The sequence below is a fragment of the Oreochromis aureus genome, linkage group 11 (assembly GCF_013358895.1).
Source record: "Oreochromis aureus strain Israel breed Guangdong linkage group 11, ZZ_aureus, whole genome shotgun sequence".
In the NCBI taxonomy this organism is placed as follows: Eukaryota; Metazoa; Chordata; class Actinopteri; order Cichliformes; family Cichlidae; genus Oreochromis; species Oreochromis aureus.
Window position 1 is genome coordinate 31,884,938 of NC_052952.1, and position 16,474 is coordinate 31,901,411.

Below are 16,474 nucleotides of genomic sequence, written 5' to 3' on the forward strand. Positions count from 1 at the left end.
ATGGATAGCCTGTAAATCCTGTGAAACGCACTTACGCCTGATCACAAATGATCACAAACTGCACATTACTTTTGTGTTTCCAGCTGTGCTCGGTGTGCCCTGTTGATTTGTTTTGAGTCTTCCTGAGGGCATGACAAGCGTATTCAGCATAGCTTGCCTTTTTTGTTCAAAATACCAATTAACACTAAACTTTTACCCATAAACATTAAAAGTTACCAAGATGCATTCTGGGACTTGACACCTTTTCATAGCTTAGTAAAGACGTATGGAAAATCATTTTGGCATAAGCATAAATGTCAGCGATGGACCAGAAGGCAGAGCGGTTCTGCTAATCAGAAGGTGGTTTGATTTCTCCAGTATGCATGCCAGAGTTTTCTTGAGCAAGATACTGAAACTCAAATTCCCCCTAATGCATAGATCTGGGTATGAGTCCTTGATGAGGCAAAGACATCCAAGGATTAGAATAAAGGGCTGTATGAATGCAAGCATAAAAACATTGTGCATTTCTGCATCAGTAAACATTGTTTGTGCTGCTGTAACTTTACTGTATGGTTTCCCTTGGTGGTATTTAACATCCAGAACTGACTGCATTTGAAAGAGCATGCATATCTTCTACAAAGAATCTGTAATTTCGAGCATGTTGTCGAGGAAAGAATATGGTGCTTCCTGGTGATTTGAAACAAAGGCTAACTTCAGTAGACACTAAACCACATTCTTCTGTCCACTAACCCAGTCAAATAACATTTTGGGGTCATTTCAGATTTATACGTTTTACGGTCACCTTCTTCCTGTGATTGTTATGGGTTTTGGGGGAAATCTTCAGTTGTAGCTTCTTCTTTTTTTTAATCTTAAACCTTTACTGTTTTGGTTTACTGGTACTGTAGGCTATTCTAATTAACATTTGCAGTGCAGCTCTTGCTCTATTTTGAACATATCACAGAAATAATGAGAGTGGAGGAGAAATCTTTGCACTGTGTAATGACTGAACTCCTTGCATAGGAAGTTAGGAAGCTATGACTGGTGTCTTCCAAAAGCCACAGACTGGAGGACGCGGTGACGATCCTGACTGTAAATCTGGAACGACGTCTTCCTCTCTGCTGGCTTCACTTCTGATAACACAACAGAGACAGTTCCAGTGTTTGTAATGACAAACCATGTGTCAGATATGCCAGAACATCTGAACATCTTTACCTTTTCCATCTAAGATCTGGAGTGAGGGCAAGCGGTGGATCACATGGTGGCGATAGCCAAGTTCATGAGAAATGGGATTGAGGAAAAAAGCTGCATTTTAAAATACACAGTATAGTCAAACCTCCACATTTGCAGATGGATCTTTAAAGCATGAACAGACTTTCTCAGGCTAGGTTGTTGATCTGTGATGGGTGTGGTTGATGGTTGAGGACTCACTGGCATTTTGGAGCTGCTGCATCCTCCTGAGCTCGTGCATCGTATCCTCCAACCCTCTGATCCAGTTGTTGTGAAGAAACAGAATTTGCAGGCAGGTCAGATGACTTAGAGCACCTGTGTGGAAGAGAAGGTTTAAAATATCTGATTCATGACTACATATGTCTTCTTTTCTAGAACTTTTTCTTCAGGTCCCTACAGAATATCTAAATGCACAAATGTGTATGTCGAGGTGAAATAATTACTTTTAATAATTAAAAATAATTTATGCATTAACTCCAGCACATTTTAGAGTAAAATGTTTTTTTTCACCACTTTATATTTATCTGATTTGTGTAGTAACTTTAAAAAAAATCAAATAACTTAATCTAAATATGCATAAGTAAGTATATAAAAGAAAATAAATTGTTAAATGTTAAACCATTAAAAAGATGTGAATGTGTTATAACAGAGGAAACTATGTATTATTTCAAAATAAAAGTACAAAAGTGTTTGCCACAAATGTGTTCTTGCCTCCCCCAGTATTTCAGGGAGTTTCACTATTTAGCTTAATAACGACCTTATATACATGATTTTTTTCTTGTAATTCAGGTGATGCTCTTTCTTAGAAGAAAGACTGCAGCACTTGTTTCAACACCTAAAAATTAAAGTACCTAACTAAATATGCTGCGAACTGTGAGTAAAAAATGAAAAATATATTATATACATATTTTAAAAATCTGCCATTTGACTGTCTTTTGCCACAGTAAAAATCACATTTTTGTTGTTTTTTTGTTTGTTTGTTTGTTTGTTTGTCTCTTTTTTTCATTCAGGGGAGAATGAGAGGTTAACCTGAGACAGACTTGATGTTGTTATTTTGAAGGTAAAGCTCAGTCAAGCAACAGTTGATGGAACGGCAGCTGAGCTCTCTGATCTGTAAGAATTAGAGAGAAATAAATTTAATCGTCTGTTCCATCCTGTATGCAAAAAAAAGCTGTAAGTAGATTACCTTGTTGTTGTTCAGCCACAACGTCCTCAGAAAGTGAAATCTTGATAAATCAGGAACACTGGTGAGTTTTCTGTTTAACACAATGGAAATGTTTCCTCTGTAAGTTAAAGATATACATATTTTTAGAATAGCAAATGCTTTTCTTACTCTGTGGCAAGGCTGAGTTGAGAAACATCGCAGTCCCTTCTTATTCCACGCTTCTTGAGAGAGTCTTCGATAACCTGTGGGTAGTAGGAAAAGGAAAAAAAGGGGTAAAACTTACATTGATGGCTGTGAAATGGTTGTGAGTGGTGTTGGGGTTAAAGCCGATTCACCTTGCCCACTTCCATCGTCTGCTATATTTCCTGACCAAGGCACACCTGTTGCCAGGATACACCTGTTGAAATCACAACAAACACAAAAGTTGCTCTTTATTTCAAAAAAAATATATGATATGTGATATGTGATGTTGTTGGTTTTGCTCTCATAGGGCTGTGGGACTTTTTGTTCATTTTTGCACAGGTTAAAGAGTTTATATTTGTAACATCTGCAGGACAGCCAGAGATCCAGCAGAGGGCAATGCTTCACCAGACCTGAGTGGTAAATTCAGTAGAATTCATTTAGGTTAACACAGTACATGTAGCAACCTAAATGAATAGTCCAATTTTTCTATTATAGCTGGTTGCATTTCAGCCAGTTAGTGCAGTGATTCACATTTAAGTGACAGCAGTTTAAGTCTCCAGATGTGGAAAGTCATGTTTAAAGTACTTTTTTCCCATTTACTTTATCTGAAATTTGATTGTTTGTTTATATTAATGTGCTTGCATGAACTATGTGTGCAACAAGGATGACTTTTAGACCCCAGATACTACCCTCATGTTTAGTGTCTGTTAGTCATAAGTAGAAACTGTCTCTTATGCTCTCAGACACTTAACTGTTATTTCATGTGACTGGGCATGAAACAGAGCACTAGATCCCATTTGTGACACTGACAATGGGAACATTTGCCAGGTTACTTGTTCTACATTTCTTTGTCATGCCTCACTCATCTTCACATTGTTGGAAATTGTTTTACTTGCATAAATGTAAAATCAGGCTACACTGTTACATCTTCAACATTACATAAACATTTGAAATAGAAAATATATGTATGTAAAGTTATAATAGTCATTTTCATTTACAAATATTTACATTATTATTTTATTTAAGTCCTTCATAGGCTTCCATACATTAGACTAAAACTGAAATTATGGCTATTGAGGAACTTGTGTTTGGTCACATCTATTCTAAATCTAATCTTAATTGACTTAATCACTTTTGATTAATCAAAGTACTAATATACTGTAAATAGCCTCAGCTCGGGGTCCATTTGAGGGCTTTTCAATCACATTTCATAATCTTCTTTATCAGTGGGAACAGGCTGATGTGTAAAGTGGTTGCATAAAAATGAAAACTGTCAGTGGGAAGCATGATGATGACAAGAGTGATACCACCCCCCTCTTTGTTTACAGAAGCTGACTAGCTTTGTTTACCACAAATGCCAGAAATGCGAAAACACCTTGTTATAAATGGTAACTTAAGACAGCTAGCAGCATTTCTAAAACTCACAAATAACAACACATTTATTTTCCTTACATTGGCTTTTTCTACTTTTCCTTTTCAGTATAACATTTTGAAAGTGTAAAAAGCAAACTGGCTAAACTCTTTATTGGATTCCACTACGACAGCATGAAATCTTGTTGTTCTAAGCATCTCGGAGGACCTGCCAGTGTTCCTGTGTCGCATTCTCTTTTATCTTTTTGTGTAATCCCAGATTATGATGTTGAAATTTAGGGCTGGATCAGGTGACCCTGAATCCTCCATTAGTTACACTGCATTAGGCCTAGGCTGCTGGGAGTTCCCATGATGGACTGAGTGCTCACTCAACTCTTTTCATTTCAACATCATTTCATTTAATCATTAGTTATTATTCATCTCTTGTCGTCTTCCATAGTGTGTGTTTTATGCTGTCTTCCCAGCTGGTCACGGCAGATGACTGCCCCTCCCTGAGCCTGGGTCTTCTGGCTGTTTCTTCCTTTTGAAAAGGAATTTTTTTCTTCCCAGTGTCGCCAAGTGCTTGCTAATAATAACAGTGTAAATACCAGACAAGAGACAACAGGTAAACTCAGGAGATAACAGCAGTGACTGAGACACCAGCCACGCTTTGTTCAGCTTCTGCTGAGAACTTTTCCAAACTGTGTTGCCACATTGACCCTTCCTTCTTGGCTTTGTTCCAGGTGTTGTGCATACCTTTTGTACCCCTCCGGTTGCCCTTGCCACACCTCTCATTACTGCATACGGGCACTTCCTGGTCATGCACACACTCCTGCTTGTCAATATGCTGTTAACCCGGCCACCTTTAATTTCCCATGAGGGTTGGGGGAAGCACGTTCCTGCTGCTGAGTTAGAGCGTGTGCAGAGAGGGAGTCGCTCTCACCTTTTTTTTTTCTTTTATATGGTGAGGACACAAAAGACAGAGCCTATCATGTTTACCCTTCGGCATTCACCCACTCCCATAAGAAGCTCAGAGGGGCGTCAAAGTGTAAATAGTCCTCTGAGAAGAGTTGGCCACGTTGTCCTTTATTTTCTCTCGGAAGTAGAGTGAATGAGCCCCCGGTGTTCCTGTTTGAGGAAAAACAAAAGAGAGAGGAAACAATAACAGAAGCTCAGTGTCAAGCTTAATGACAGAAACCAATCACCTGCGGAAGGGATAGAAAGGAATTACATTTATTCAGGTGTGGTACTACACTGCAAAAACGCCACTTATGAACGAAGCTTCCAATTTAATGTCCATCTCCAAAGTCATATTAATCTGTCTTGAGAATTGTATGCAGTCAGTTGCATTGATCATGTTACAAAATCCTGAAAGGTGTTGAGCAGGCCAGTCAACGTCTTTCTCACAAACTGGGAAAACCATTTCATTATGAATGTTTCTTTCTCTCCTGCCCAGTTTCATTTTTCTTTTCACTCAAACTTTTTTCTTACTTTCCTCCCTTATTTTGTCTTGTTTCTTTCCTTTATTGTTTTCTCCTTTTATCTTTCCCATTTCTATTTTTCCTTACTTTACACACAATTTGTTTTTCTCAAGTCTCTTGATATTTGTTTCATCCTGCTGATGTTGTTTCTATTTGTTTTTCCTCCTTAATTTCCTTTTTCCTTTCCATTTTTATCATTCTTCTTTCTCTTTCCCTTTTGTTTCTGCCTTTCTGCCTTCTTACATTCATTCATTTGCCCATCCTAACCCACTTCTTTCCTAAATTTTTGACAATTCTTATTCATTTTTAAACAAATTTCTAAAATTTAGATTTTTAACATCATAGTGCATATGAGTATTTCTTCCATCTGACTCAGCAGAAGTATGACATCCTCAGGCTGTCTCTCCTGAAAAGGGAGACCAGCCCTAAAAAGTGTTTGTGTTATAATAAAAGCAAACAGGTAAGAGATCTTGCATATCAACTTTCATTCACATGAGCAACAATTAGTGTCTGTGCATGACACCGCTTTTCATATCTGTAAGACAAACCTGGATTGAGTGTTCCCCACAAAAGTAATTATATCTCTTGTTGTTTTGTACAGCGAACACACAAAGACTCCAGTTAGTCTGGGCACTCGAATCATTAGACGTGTAACTGACAGGAACTGAGGGGTCGGCAGAGGGAGGATACAGCAAATTACCCACACACAGTATCAGCTTTCATCACTGAATTCAAGGCAAGTCCCAACGTGGAGTATGTCTAATGTGACAAACTGAGCAGGAGGTACAGCTTAAACCGGTGTCTTTAACCGTCAGCCTTGCAGACATTTGCAGTAAATTTTCTAGTATCACTACTGAAGACGAGCACTTTCATCTGCACTTATAATTATCATGTTTAGTCATGAGTGATGCATCTTTTTTCCTTTTTTAATAAACTTTCTGTGATTGGTCTGGAACACAGAAAGTCAGACAGGTTAGATTTTTATTTTATTTTGGAGAACATGCTGTAAAATTGTTCATAGCTCAGTCATTTTTACCTTTATTTAGAGTCAAAGAGCCTATTATTATAATTAATCCATTATTTTCATTTCCAGCTCAACTCTATTTTTATTCTTGGACTTCAGTAGGAGTATGAGTCACCATTCTTATGTAGCTTATACTGAACGTTGGTTCAGTCCGTAAGTTCATGCACAGTTTGAAGCCAGCTGTTTTAGCTCGTGTTTTTTTAAGCCCGCCGTTCCTTTAAGCCTGCTTTGGCTACTCCTCACAAAAAAGAAGGTTTGAACAGCAGGTGGATGAGGCTGTGTGCCTGAGGTTACCATATAAGGGACATCCACTCTTTGACGTGATAAATAGCCAAGAGTAATTTTTATTTTTTATTTTTTTTAAGGGTAAAACTGAGTGTTAAGGGCAGTTTGAATCTCGAGATTCTGGCTCACAGGGACTCTGCGCATACATAGACCTCATTATTATGAGGTCCACTTTAAAGACTACCTTTTTCTGGACAGAGTATGTATTTTTCAGCCGTATGCAGTTTGGATTTGTCTTAAGTTTTAAATTTCACTGTAATTTAGAAAATCAAATTCACACACACATGGATAGATGGATGGATGCCACACTGTGAATTATACTGACTTTGCTTTGCTGACTCCTGCTTCTCTCGTGCCACCATTAAGTTCACAATTGAGGTTGTTTGAGTGCCATGAAATAGCATGGAGGTGGTGTGATGGTTCGCACTGTTACCTCACAGCAAGAAGGTTCTGGGTTCAAATCCGGACTGATCCTTTATGTATGGAGCCTGGCCAGCCTGCGTTACCTCTAGTTATTTGAACTTCCTCCTTATACAAAGACATGTAGGTTGAATTAATCAGTGACCCTAAATTTGCTCTAGGTGTAAATGGTTATCTGTCTCTATGTGAAGGTGGTATACCGTGCAACTTGCCCTATGACAGCTGGGATAGGCTCCAGCTTTCCTGTAACCCTGATTTAATATGCAGAGGCGAACGGATTTAGCACAGACATTTATGTTCTTCCCAGGATGAGCCTAAAATTTGATGACCCTAAAACTTTTGCTGTAGTACTATGTGATCAGGTCATATAATTAATTTGTCAAATCAGTAATGATGTTTATAAGCTAATATTTACATTGCCATTGTGCTCACTTGTAATGATCACATTTAGGGGTAATTAGCAAATTTGAGGAAATCACAGGCCATCTTCCCATGAACCTCTACCCAACAGTCTTTTCATGACTAGATGAGCTGCGCCCTGCTGGCGCAATTGGAATCAACTGGAATCCACCTTTTATATGTTTGTGGTGAAAACACAGACGTTCCTGAACCTCACATAGCTACTATCAAACCTGTTGCTTTTTCTCTTCTTCCATCCTTATATAGACCACTTAATGTAACGTACATTACTGTGCTTGGTGAGAATCACCAGGTTTGGCCTGAAGTGAAATCCCGATGGCTTTAGCAGATATCATTTACATTGGGAAGAGGCTCTGCACTGAAGAAATCTACCACTTTCCAAAGAGCTTGGGAAAGCCAATATCAGCTGCCATGACCGCAGTAATGGCACCGTATTGGGAGCTGAAAGTTGACCTGGAGAAGCAATTAAAGTCAAAGTTGGTAAAACAACTCCAAGGTCAGACATGGTGCCCATTTTTTCATGAGGAGGGTTGTTGTTAATGAGCCAGCCATCCACAGGAGCCAGCAGGCAGGGGCCTTTAAGCTGGGTAGTGTGGTGGCAGAGGTTTTGAGGTGGTTCTGGGGAGCCATGAAGCTTTCCAAACACAAGACTGTCTGATGATAAAAGATCTGGAACAACCAATGACCCCAGGAAGCACCATATAAGCTGTACAGGTGCATTAAGAGTTTTATGATTTATTTCTACATCTTTTTCAGCTGACATAAAAAAGCCTCAGAATTTAAGGTATAAGACTTTCACCCAACAAGGACCACTGCTATTGATTGCTTTCCAAGATGCATTTCAGCCAACATAAGCAATTACTAACAGTACACTATTTTTATGTGTTTTAGAACTTATGTAATAATGCTGACACTTAAGCGCATTTAACCAAATTGGGTCTTCACTGCTCTGTTATGTTGTATATCCAGTGCAGGTCTGGAATATTTGAATATTTGTGTTGCTGAGAAAATACTATCTAGTAAATAATATTTAATTAGAGCAAACAGAAATCTGTCACGGTATTCAGAGTTGAAGTAATCTCAAATAAAAATGCAACCACTAATTTAGAAACTATAACTGTACTCTTGTGTGAATAAGCAGCAAATAATTGACTTTGATTGGTCAAAAATGTTTATTTAAATCAATAATTTTTCCTCTCCTTTGGACTTAAAGTGGCCCATAGACCTTTTTAAGCACCTTATGCCCCTTCATGCCACTTATGTTTAAAGCCTAGTGTCATATATACCCATGCAGGAAAAGGATACAATGATACAAACCAGGCGGTGCTTTGCTTTTTTATAATATCAACAGCAGGAGTCACTAAAAGCTAATCTGTTTATTGTGGGACCCCAGTAGCAGCCAGTCTTATAGAATGACACCTCAGTGAAACTATTACTTCAAAACATTGGCACACATTAGAGCCCATTTTTTTTTCTTAAGGAGAGGAACAAATCTGATTTAAGAACGTTTTGGAAGTCAGAACCATTCCTGATCTCTAATAAAGAGGACTACTCAGCTGCCTTTTCTTGAGAATGGAAAAGTTTTATATGATTTATCTGTTTTGACTTATTGTCTGTATTTAAGACGTATAGCTAAACTATTGCATTCAGCCAACTCAAATTCAGACAAAAAGCTGAAATGGACTTCCAGTCTAATCAGCATTTCTTGGCTTTTCTGCCCTCCTGTAGCGGATTAAATTAAAGGTTAAGCTCTCTGATATTTGATTTTGGTACGCCGTCTCCAGAGAATATATGCAAACTTGTAATCTTGTTTCCATTCACTTGATTCTGGTATGACAAATGAGATTATGAAGAATTATTCTGAATCATGATTAAATTTCTTTAAAGAAATCCCAAAGATAGTTTTACCCTCACTGTGCCTGTAATTGCTGTTCTTATTTTGCCAAGTCAGAAATTAGTTTTTATGCTGATAAAGGTCAGGGCTGTGGAAACTTGGGAACATTATATTCCTGTTTACTGCTGTTTGTTAATTTAGCCCAAACTGCATCCGAATGTTTTAAGTGAACCAGCAAAACCTGTTGATATGCCAACTACTCACACACACATAATCCCATCACGCTAATCACCCTTTCTGCATCTAGTATACTGTTTAGTTCTCCAAAATAAAAAAAATTTAAAAAGAAAACTGGGCGGGGTTATGTTACTGGGGTATACTTTTGGCGACCAATCAAAACTTCCCGATGAAACGCACCTGAGAAGCTGCCAAAGCGAGAGGCGGGCGGGCTATATAAAACCACTGCTCTCACATGTGTCCCCCAGCATCGGTTCGCTTATAAGAAGTGACTGCTTCTTGTTTCCAACGCTACACTCTCTCCGTCCCCAAACGCAGCCATGCATCTCAGCGCGCACGAGTCTTGCCATTCCCTCTTCTTGTTTTGCATCCTGCTGAGGAGTTGCCAAGCCTTCAAGAACGACGCAACGGAGCTCCTGTTCTCCCACGTGAGCGCCCCGGTTCCTGAGGTCCAAAGCAACGTCTCCTTGAACCGTCCACGAACCGGCGGGAGAGGAGCGGGCAGCGCGGCGCACGACAGAAGCGGTGAGTGGAGTGAGGGGACGCATCCTGTTTCAGAGGACCAGAGGATGCTCCTCTGCTTTGGTATTTTTGGAGTTTGCAGTGAAGTTTATTCTGCTGTAAACTTACTTTAGAAAAAAAAAAAGTTCTGTTTTGTTTTTTTGTTGCTTATTATAGATTTCTGATGTTTGGAGGTGTTTCGCACGATACTCTATATCCTACCATGTGTGCCTTTCGCACATTGTACACTGTTTCTGCAGTTTTTGCATCCTAAAGAGCTTGAATGTTTTTATCTTATCTCGCTATTCTTCTTTATGAAAAGGTGTTTGCAACTACAACTAAAACCAGTTTATGAAGATCAGGTTTAAATACATAATGCTTTTTACACCACAAAGATCAAATGTTGAGTCTTTTAATCAGGCACTTAATCCCATCATCATCATACTATTCCCATTTACACATTCCTACATTCTTAAAAGGGATTATTTTACCCTAAATCATCATCACCAGTTTGCAGACATGACTGGAAGCTTATCAGAGTGTCTAGACTGGAAGGACATGGAGCAAATTTAGGGGTGTTATAAAAAGGAAAGATAGGCAGTGAACACCACCACCACCACCAAATGATCAGTGTAACACACACCTGGTTGGCTGGGGTCCAGACAGGGATGCGAGGCTCTATCAAGCCAAGCAGCGGACTGGATGAAAGTGTTCTCCCATACCATTGTGGCGGATTACTAAACGGGGGAGGGGGTGAAGTGGCAAACGGGAGGGAGAGATCACGCTGGAGCCTTCCTTCATTCATCAAACACTGTCACTGAGAAGGGAGGGCATTGTATATGGAGTTGTTTCAATGGACTCAAGCTTGGGTTACAGTGACAGAGGGGAGAGCAGTGGGACACTGTTTGTAGCCTACGGGAGAATAATGCTGCTGTACAGAAGTAAAGACCCGCTTCCCAGATTTAAAGAAGAGAGTTTTTCTGTTTCACAGCGCTGTAATTACTGAAGTAGAAATGTCAGGGTGCTCCTCTTGTATCGTGTGACTTGCCAGAGGCTGCAAAAGGGCTTATGACTAGTACAATGGGAGTAATCTTCAATCAGACCAAAAATTAGAGATGCAAAGTTGTTCTGCAAGGAAAGCAAAAACTCTAAATATAGCACTTGATTGGAGCTTTGCAACTGTGAGAATTTCTGCTTTTATTTTTCACTTTCAAAAGTTCATGGAGAAATCTGAGAAGTAACTAATAGTCAAATAATTTGTTGCAGCCCAGTTTCTGTCTAGCTGCCTACATCTCTTTCTTTGTATTCTCAGACCTCTTTGTTTCTGCCTACAGAGCAAAGTCAAATTGGATGCAGAGAACTAAGGTCCACTAAGTACATCTCCGATGGTCACTGCACCAGCATCAACCCCATCAAGGAGCTGGTGTGTGCAGGCGAGTGTCTCCCAGCTCAGATGCTGGAAAACTGGATTGGTGGAACCCATGGCAGAAGGTTGTGGAGTCGACGGAGCAGCAACCAGGACTGGCGGTGCGTCAATGACAAGACCCGTACCCAGCGCATCCAGCTGCAGTGCCAGGATGGCAGCACAAGAACTTACAAGATTACAGTGGTCACCTCCTGCAAGTGCAAGAGGTACTCGAGACAACACAATGAATCCGGAAACAAGTTCGAGGAGTCTGCCCTGTCGCCACCGAGGCTCCTCCACAAACACAAATCTAAGAGCAAGAGAAGGTCGGGGAAGAACAGGCTGAGTGAAAACTGGCACGAGACTGAACCCTGAGAGACACTGAACATGCAGAGTGACTCTAAACCTCAAGAAGTTTTGTCTCAGTGATGTTAAGACACAACATCCAGAAACAGCAGTTGTGGATTATATGTGTGTGATTGGGACTTGATTTATGTGAACTGGTTCCTCACCATGATGAAGAACTCCAAGCAGGACTCTGAGGACTTTTCTTGACATCTTAATCCACATGCTTAAAGCTAATATGACCAGGACTTGTCAGAATGTTCTCCAGCCATGAGTCATGCACAGACTGTCCTCTAGACCTGTGCATGCGTTCATATAGTCATTTGATATGCAGATGGAGATCTTTAACTAACGAAGCGCCAACACCAGTAAACACTACCCAACATCTTAAAAGAATATTGTGTAAATAGATGTACATATATTAAATTCATACTTTTTTAAAGTATGTCCATTTGTATAAAATTTTACCATGTAAGATTTATGATGTAATATATTTTATTTGGCAGCGTACCTGATAAGTGTAGATTAAGTGCAGTCAGCATGTGGGTGAAGTCTCTGGAAAAGCTTTGTCATCAATCAGTCGTGTAATAATAACATTGTATGAAATAAATATCCCTTTTTATCATATGTGTTGTTTCCAGTAGAAATTTTTTGGTTTGATGTGTTTCATCTTCAAGGGGGCTCTCATTAAAACTTAAAAAAGCCTTGGACATAAAATGCACCAATAAATTTATATTTTTCAGCTACAGAAAGCTGGATGAATTCAGCACTGGCATTTAGCAGGATTTCTCCTACAAACACATTTCCACCTACCTGCAGTGTAAATGGTTTTGAAACATCTCAGGAATTAGGACGTCCCAGTCCTGACCAGTGGTCCGGCGAGCAGGAGCTGGCAAATATTTCCCGTAATTTTTTGGGAATTACTCCTTTACTAAAATGGGAAGTTAAACACTGTAACGTTTAAATTATAGTAATACAAACATGAAAGAACAGTACATGAAGCTGATTATGATTTTTCTGGATTCAATTAAATTATTTGAGTATTGTTAACATTAGAAAATTACTGGGGTGTGTTATTAATTGTTATTATGTGTTATTAAAAAGTAAAAAATCCCCTGGACTTTTTTGGAAACCAATAAGATACACGTAGATATGAATGCATGAAATAAAAAGTACATTACAGGTGCACAAATGTATGTATTTCTAAAAGTTCTCACTTTTACATCCTACGTTTTCCTCTTTTTCATGGACTACATATTAAAGGGAAAACTTTGTTTTCTAACTTTTCCTCTAGTCACATAATCTTCACAATCTGAAGTTCACAAACTGTCACCTTTAATCCTCTGTTGTGAAGTGTAGTTAACTTTTTTCAAATCAAAATGAATACTCTACGAGCTGCTTTATTTGCAACTTTCAAACACTTTTATTTTTTATTTTGAAGCGTTCACCGGAAGTGTGCGCCATTGATAATCTGCCCGCTTCACAGCAGTGTTCCCTTCTTTTCCATCCACGTTCTCGGTTTCTTACCTACCCCGCCCATCAGAAGGGAATGGATAGCTTTGGAAAGTAACCTACACTGTAACCCCTCACACCCCTATCGTTAAACATACTGAGGTCAGTAATATGAACACGCAGGGTGATAACTGTGAACCGCACAGGCCCGCTCATCCCGGGATTTTCACAATGCGCGAGGCCGGGAAGAGCGACCACCACTCGGCAGAACGTTGCGTGGACTTCCCTGTATCGGTGGTTCTTCCTGCCGGAGGCACCGGAGAGAGAACGGGACTACAGACACCAAAACAGTTCTGCACGTTTCTTGGCAGACCGCTCATAAGCTACACTATTCAGGCTTTCGAGAGGTAGGAAACAATTACGATAGGAGAGACAACAAGATTCAGTCCCTGTTAGTTATTAGGGAGACACGGAAACAGAAGGAAAGATGCCTCGGCTACTTCCACCATGGCCGTATTAGTGGCTCAGGTAGCCCATGGGCAATAGTTAATCGTTGGGCCCCCACAGTGCACAGTACAGTCAACATCTGATCAGTCATTAATAATCATATTAAAAATATATATAAATACTGAAATCTTGGGGGGGGGGGGGGGGTCCAGGTTTCGATTTAAAAAGAAAACAGCTTTTGGCAATTTGAATATTTATGCTTTGACTTTAGCAAATATGGTGGGCATATTTTCTGTGTTGTGACATTTTATGCACAAAAATCAACTGATTGTTGATCAGTTCTATTTTCAGTACATTTCCTGGCTTGCATTAGTTATGAAAAGAATTTAAAATAGAAAAATAGCTCATTCCCACTCATGCATTTTCAGCCTTTCTACACCAGTCATCCCTGTCCTGTTGAAAAGAAGCTGAACTGAGCCCAAAAATCCAAATCTGGTCACTTGTTTTACACAGTCCTGTATTTGATGTGCAGATGTGGCATGCATACGTGTTATGCTTTGCAGGTGTATGAACCCTAAGATCAGATGTACTGGTGCAATGTGAGGAAAATAATTACTTGGAAATAAGTTGCATAATATTTTTTGTGAGTTATAGTAGATTTTTCTTTGTATGCATATTGTGATTAGCTAAATTTTGCACAACTGGCAGAGGGGTCGAATTAATTACATTTTCTCTGTCATGCTCCTTCAGCTTTTCTAGCATGTTAATTCTACCTTTCTTTTTCAATCTATAACAGTTGGTTAAGCGTTTGTGCCCTTTCACATGCTTTGTCCAATTTGGTGTCTCATTCTGATATACCAGAGACATTTTTTGTGACTTATTAACTTTTCTAGGAGTAAAGTCTGCTTGCTCAATTTTTCTAAAGTTTGAATCCAAGGTTCCTATTTCTCTCACATTACGATTGTCAAAGCATTAGGGTGTTTCTGTTCAGCAGACAAACATATTTTCTACAGATTTTTAGCTCAATAACTAAAGTGATGAAAAGATGGAGCTACTCTGTGTTGTGATCGTTCTTTGACCTCCATTACAACAATACAAAGACAGCTGGTGTTTGAAATCTGATGCGTCTCCTCTTAGCTTGTTGTCAGTTTATGTGCCTGTCAGAAAATTAACAAGCAGAAAAGGCACAGCCTGTGTGGCCCTCCTCGAGGTTATAGGGAGGCTGCCAGGGGTTAGGGGTTGCCAGTGTGCTGGTAAAAACTTGATTATTTGAACCTAGAACTTCTATTTTTCTTTATGTTTTGCATGCTTTTTACAAACAGCTACAGTTGCAGGCAGTACCTTATTAGCTTGCTTTAACATTAAGATCTAAAGCTTTTTTTTCTATAAAAGATGAGAAAATATATTGTACTTATAAAAAAAAGGTGGTGGCTGACAGATTTTTGAACTAGTGGACATCCACATGTCCCCCCACTTCACTTCTTTATGCTAAGCTAACTGTCTCCTGGGCGTACTTTCCTATTTAAGTCACGGATGTGAATTTAATGTAAACTGTTCGCAAGAGAGACAAGTATATTATTTTTACCCAAATGTATATGTTTTACTAAATAATAAGAATACTTTAAGTTAAATAAAACAAAAACAAGCATTTTTAGCGTGTTAATTTTCATATAAATATTATACATATTTATATTATACGTGTTTAGTTTAAGTGGTCAGAAAATGTCGTCCAGTGTTTTGGGAACTTTTCAAATCTTTCCTGACTTTTTCCAGATTACACAGCCTAAAAAAACTAAATATTTGAATACTTGCAGTCCCAATTCTCCATCTGAGGGCTCAGCTTACAAATCAGGCATTTCTGAGCTGATGTTTCTTTTTCTTGCAGTGTGCCATGGATCCAAAGCATTGTGGTTGCTGTTGCCAAAGAAAACATGGACCTGATGATGGACGTCATCCAGCGGTTTAAGCACAGAAAGGTTCGTGTGGTGCCAGGGGGTTCGACACGTCACAGGTCGATATGTAATGGAGTCCTGGCTCTGGGTGAGGAGGAGAGGCCAGCAGTGGGCAGACCGAAGGTTGTCATCATACATGATGCCGTTCGGCCTTTTGTGGAGGAGGATTTTCTGTGCAAGATAGCAATGGCTGCCAAGGAACAAGGGGTTAGTGTGATTAAAATGATTAATATTTAAAAGATTAATCATGTATTGGAATCTAATCTGAAATCCACCCAACATGCGGTTACATTTGCTGCTTATTTTGTGTGTTGTTTGGAACAGTGTTTTCATCCTTAGATTGTCTAACTTGAAAACCCCTGAATTTAAGAACCAAACACAAACTCCAGCACCTCAAATCTGACCTTTCCTGGAGTAATCTGTTACATCGTCATGTAATCGTCCTCTGTGTGTATGTTCCTCTTTTGCTTCTGCCTTGTGATGATTGTTCTTAAAATATCTTCAATGTTAATAGCCAAAAAAAGGGGGGGGGGGGGGACATTGGGGCGACCGTGGCTCAGGGGATTGGGAAGCTCATCTGTAACCGGAAGGTTGCCGGTTCGATCCCCCTGCTCTCTCTGTCCTGGTCGTTGTGTCCTTGGGCAAGACACTTTACCCTACCGCCTACTGGTGTTGGGCAGAGGGGCCCATGGTGCGATATGGCAGCCTCGCTTCTGTCAGTCTGCCCCAGGGCAGCTGTGGCTACAACTGTAGCTTGCCTCCACCAG

The 16,474-nt window shown here is 39.6% G+C and overlaps 3 protein-coding genes across 4 annotated transcripts in view; 2 read left to right on the forward strand and 1 right to left on the reverse strand.

Annotated features, from left to right (window-relative positions):
- Nucleotides 1-32: 32 nt before the first annotated feature.
- Nucleotides 33-9,880, reverse strand: LOC116334983 (leucine-rich repeat-containing protein 72). Its single transcript, XM_031758551.2, has 9 exons — nt 9,786-9,880; nt 4,848-5,032; nt 2,707-2,768; nt 2,540-2,613; nt 2,393-2,462; nt 2,236-2,317; nt 1,408-1,521; nt 1,192-1,281; nt 33-1,109 (listed from the first exon to the last, which is right to left on the reverse strand). The coding sequence occupies exons 3-9, from the start codon at nt 2,719-2,721 to the stop codon at nt 1,012-1,014; spliced, it is 543 nt and encodes a 180-aa protein (XP_031614411.1). The 5' UTR covers nt 2,722-2,768; nt 4,848-5,032; nt 9,786-9,880; the 3' UTR covers nt 33-1,011.
- On the forward strand, nt 9,823-12,490 carry sostdc1a (sclerostin domain containing 1a). The gene is made up of 2 exons (XM_031758582.2): nt 9,823-10,130; nt 11,441-12,490. The coding sequence occupies exons 1-2, from the start codon at nt 9,926-9,928 to the stop codon at nt 11,884-11,886; spliced, it is 651 nt and encodes a 216-aa protein (XP_031614442.1). The 5' UTR covers nt 9,823-9,925; the 3' UTR covers nt 11,887-12,490.
- An 820-nt stretch (nt 12,491-13,310) lies between these two features.
- The window catches only part of crppa (CDP-L-ribitol pyrophosphorylase A), a 55,009-nt gene continuing 51,845 nt past the window's right edge, over nt 13,311-16,474 (forward strand). For both annotated transcript variants that reach the window (XM_031758565.2, XM_031758566.2), the window contains exons 1-2: nt 13,311-13,715; nt 15,641-15,914. In XM_031758565.2, coding sequence (XP_031614425.1) covers nt 13,480-13,715; nt 15,641-15,914 — 510 coding nt within the window. In that variant the 5' untranslated portion in view covers nt 13,311-13,479. The remainder of the gene's footprint in view (nt 13,716-15,640; nt 15,915-16,474) is intronic.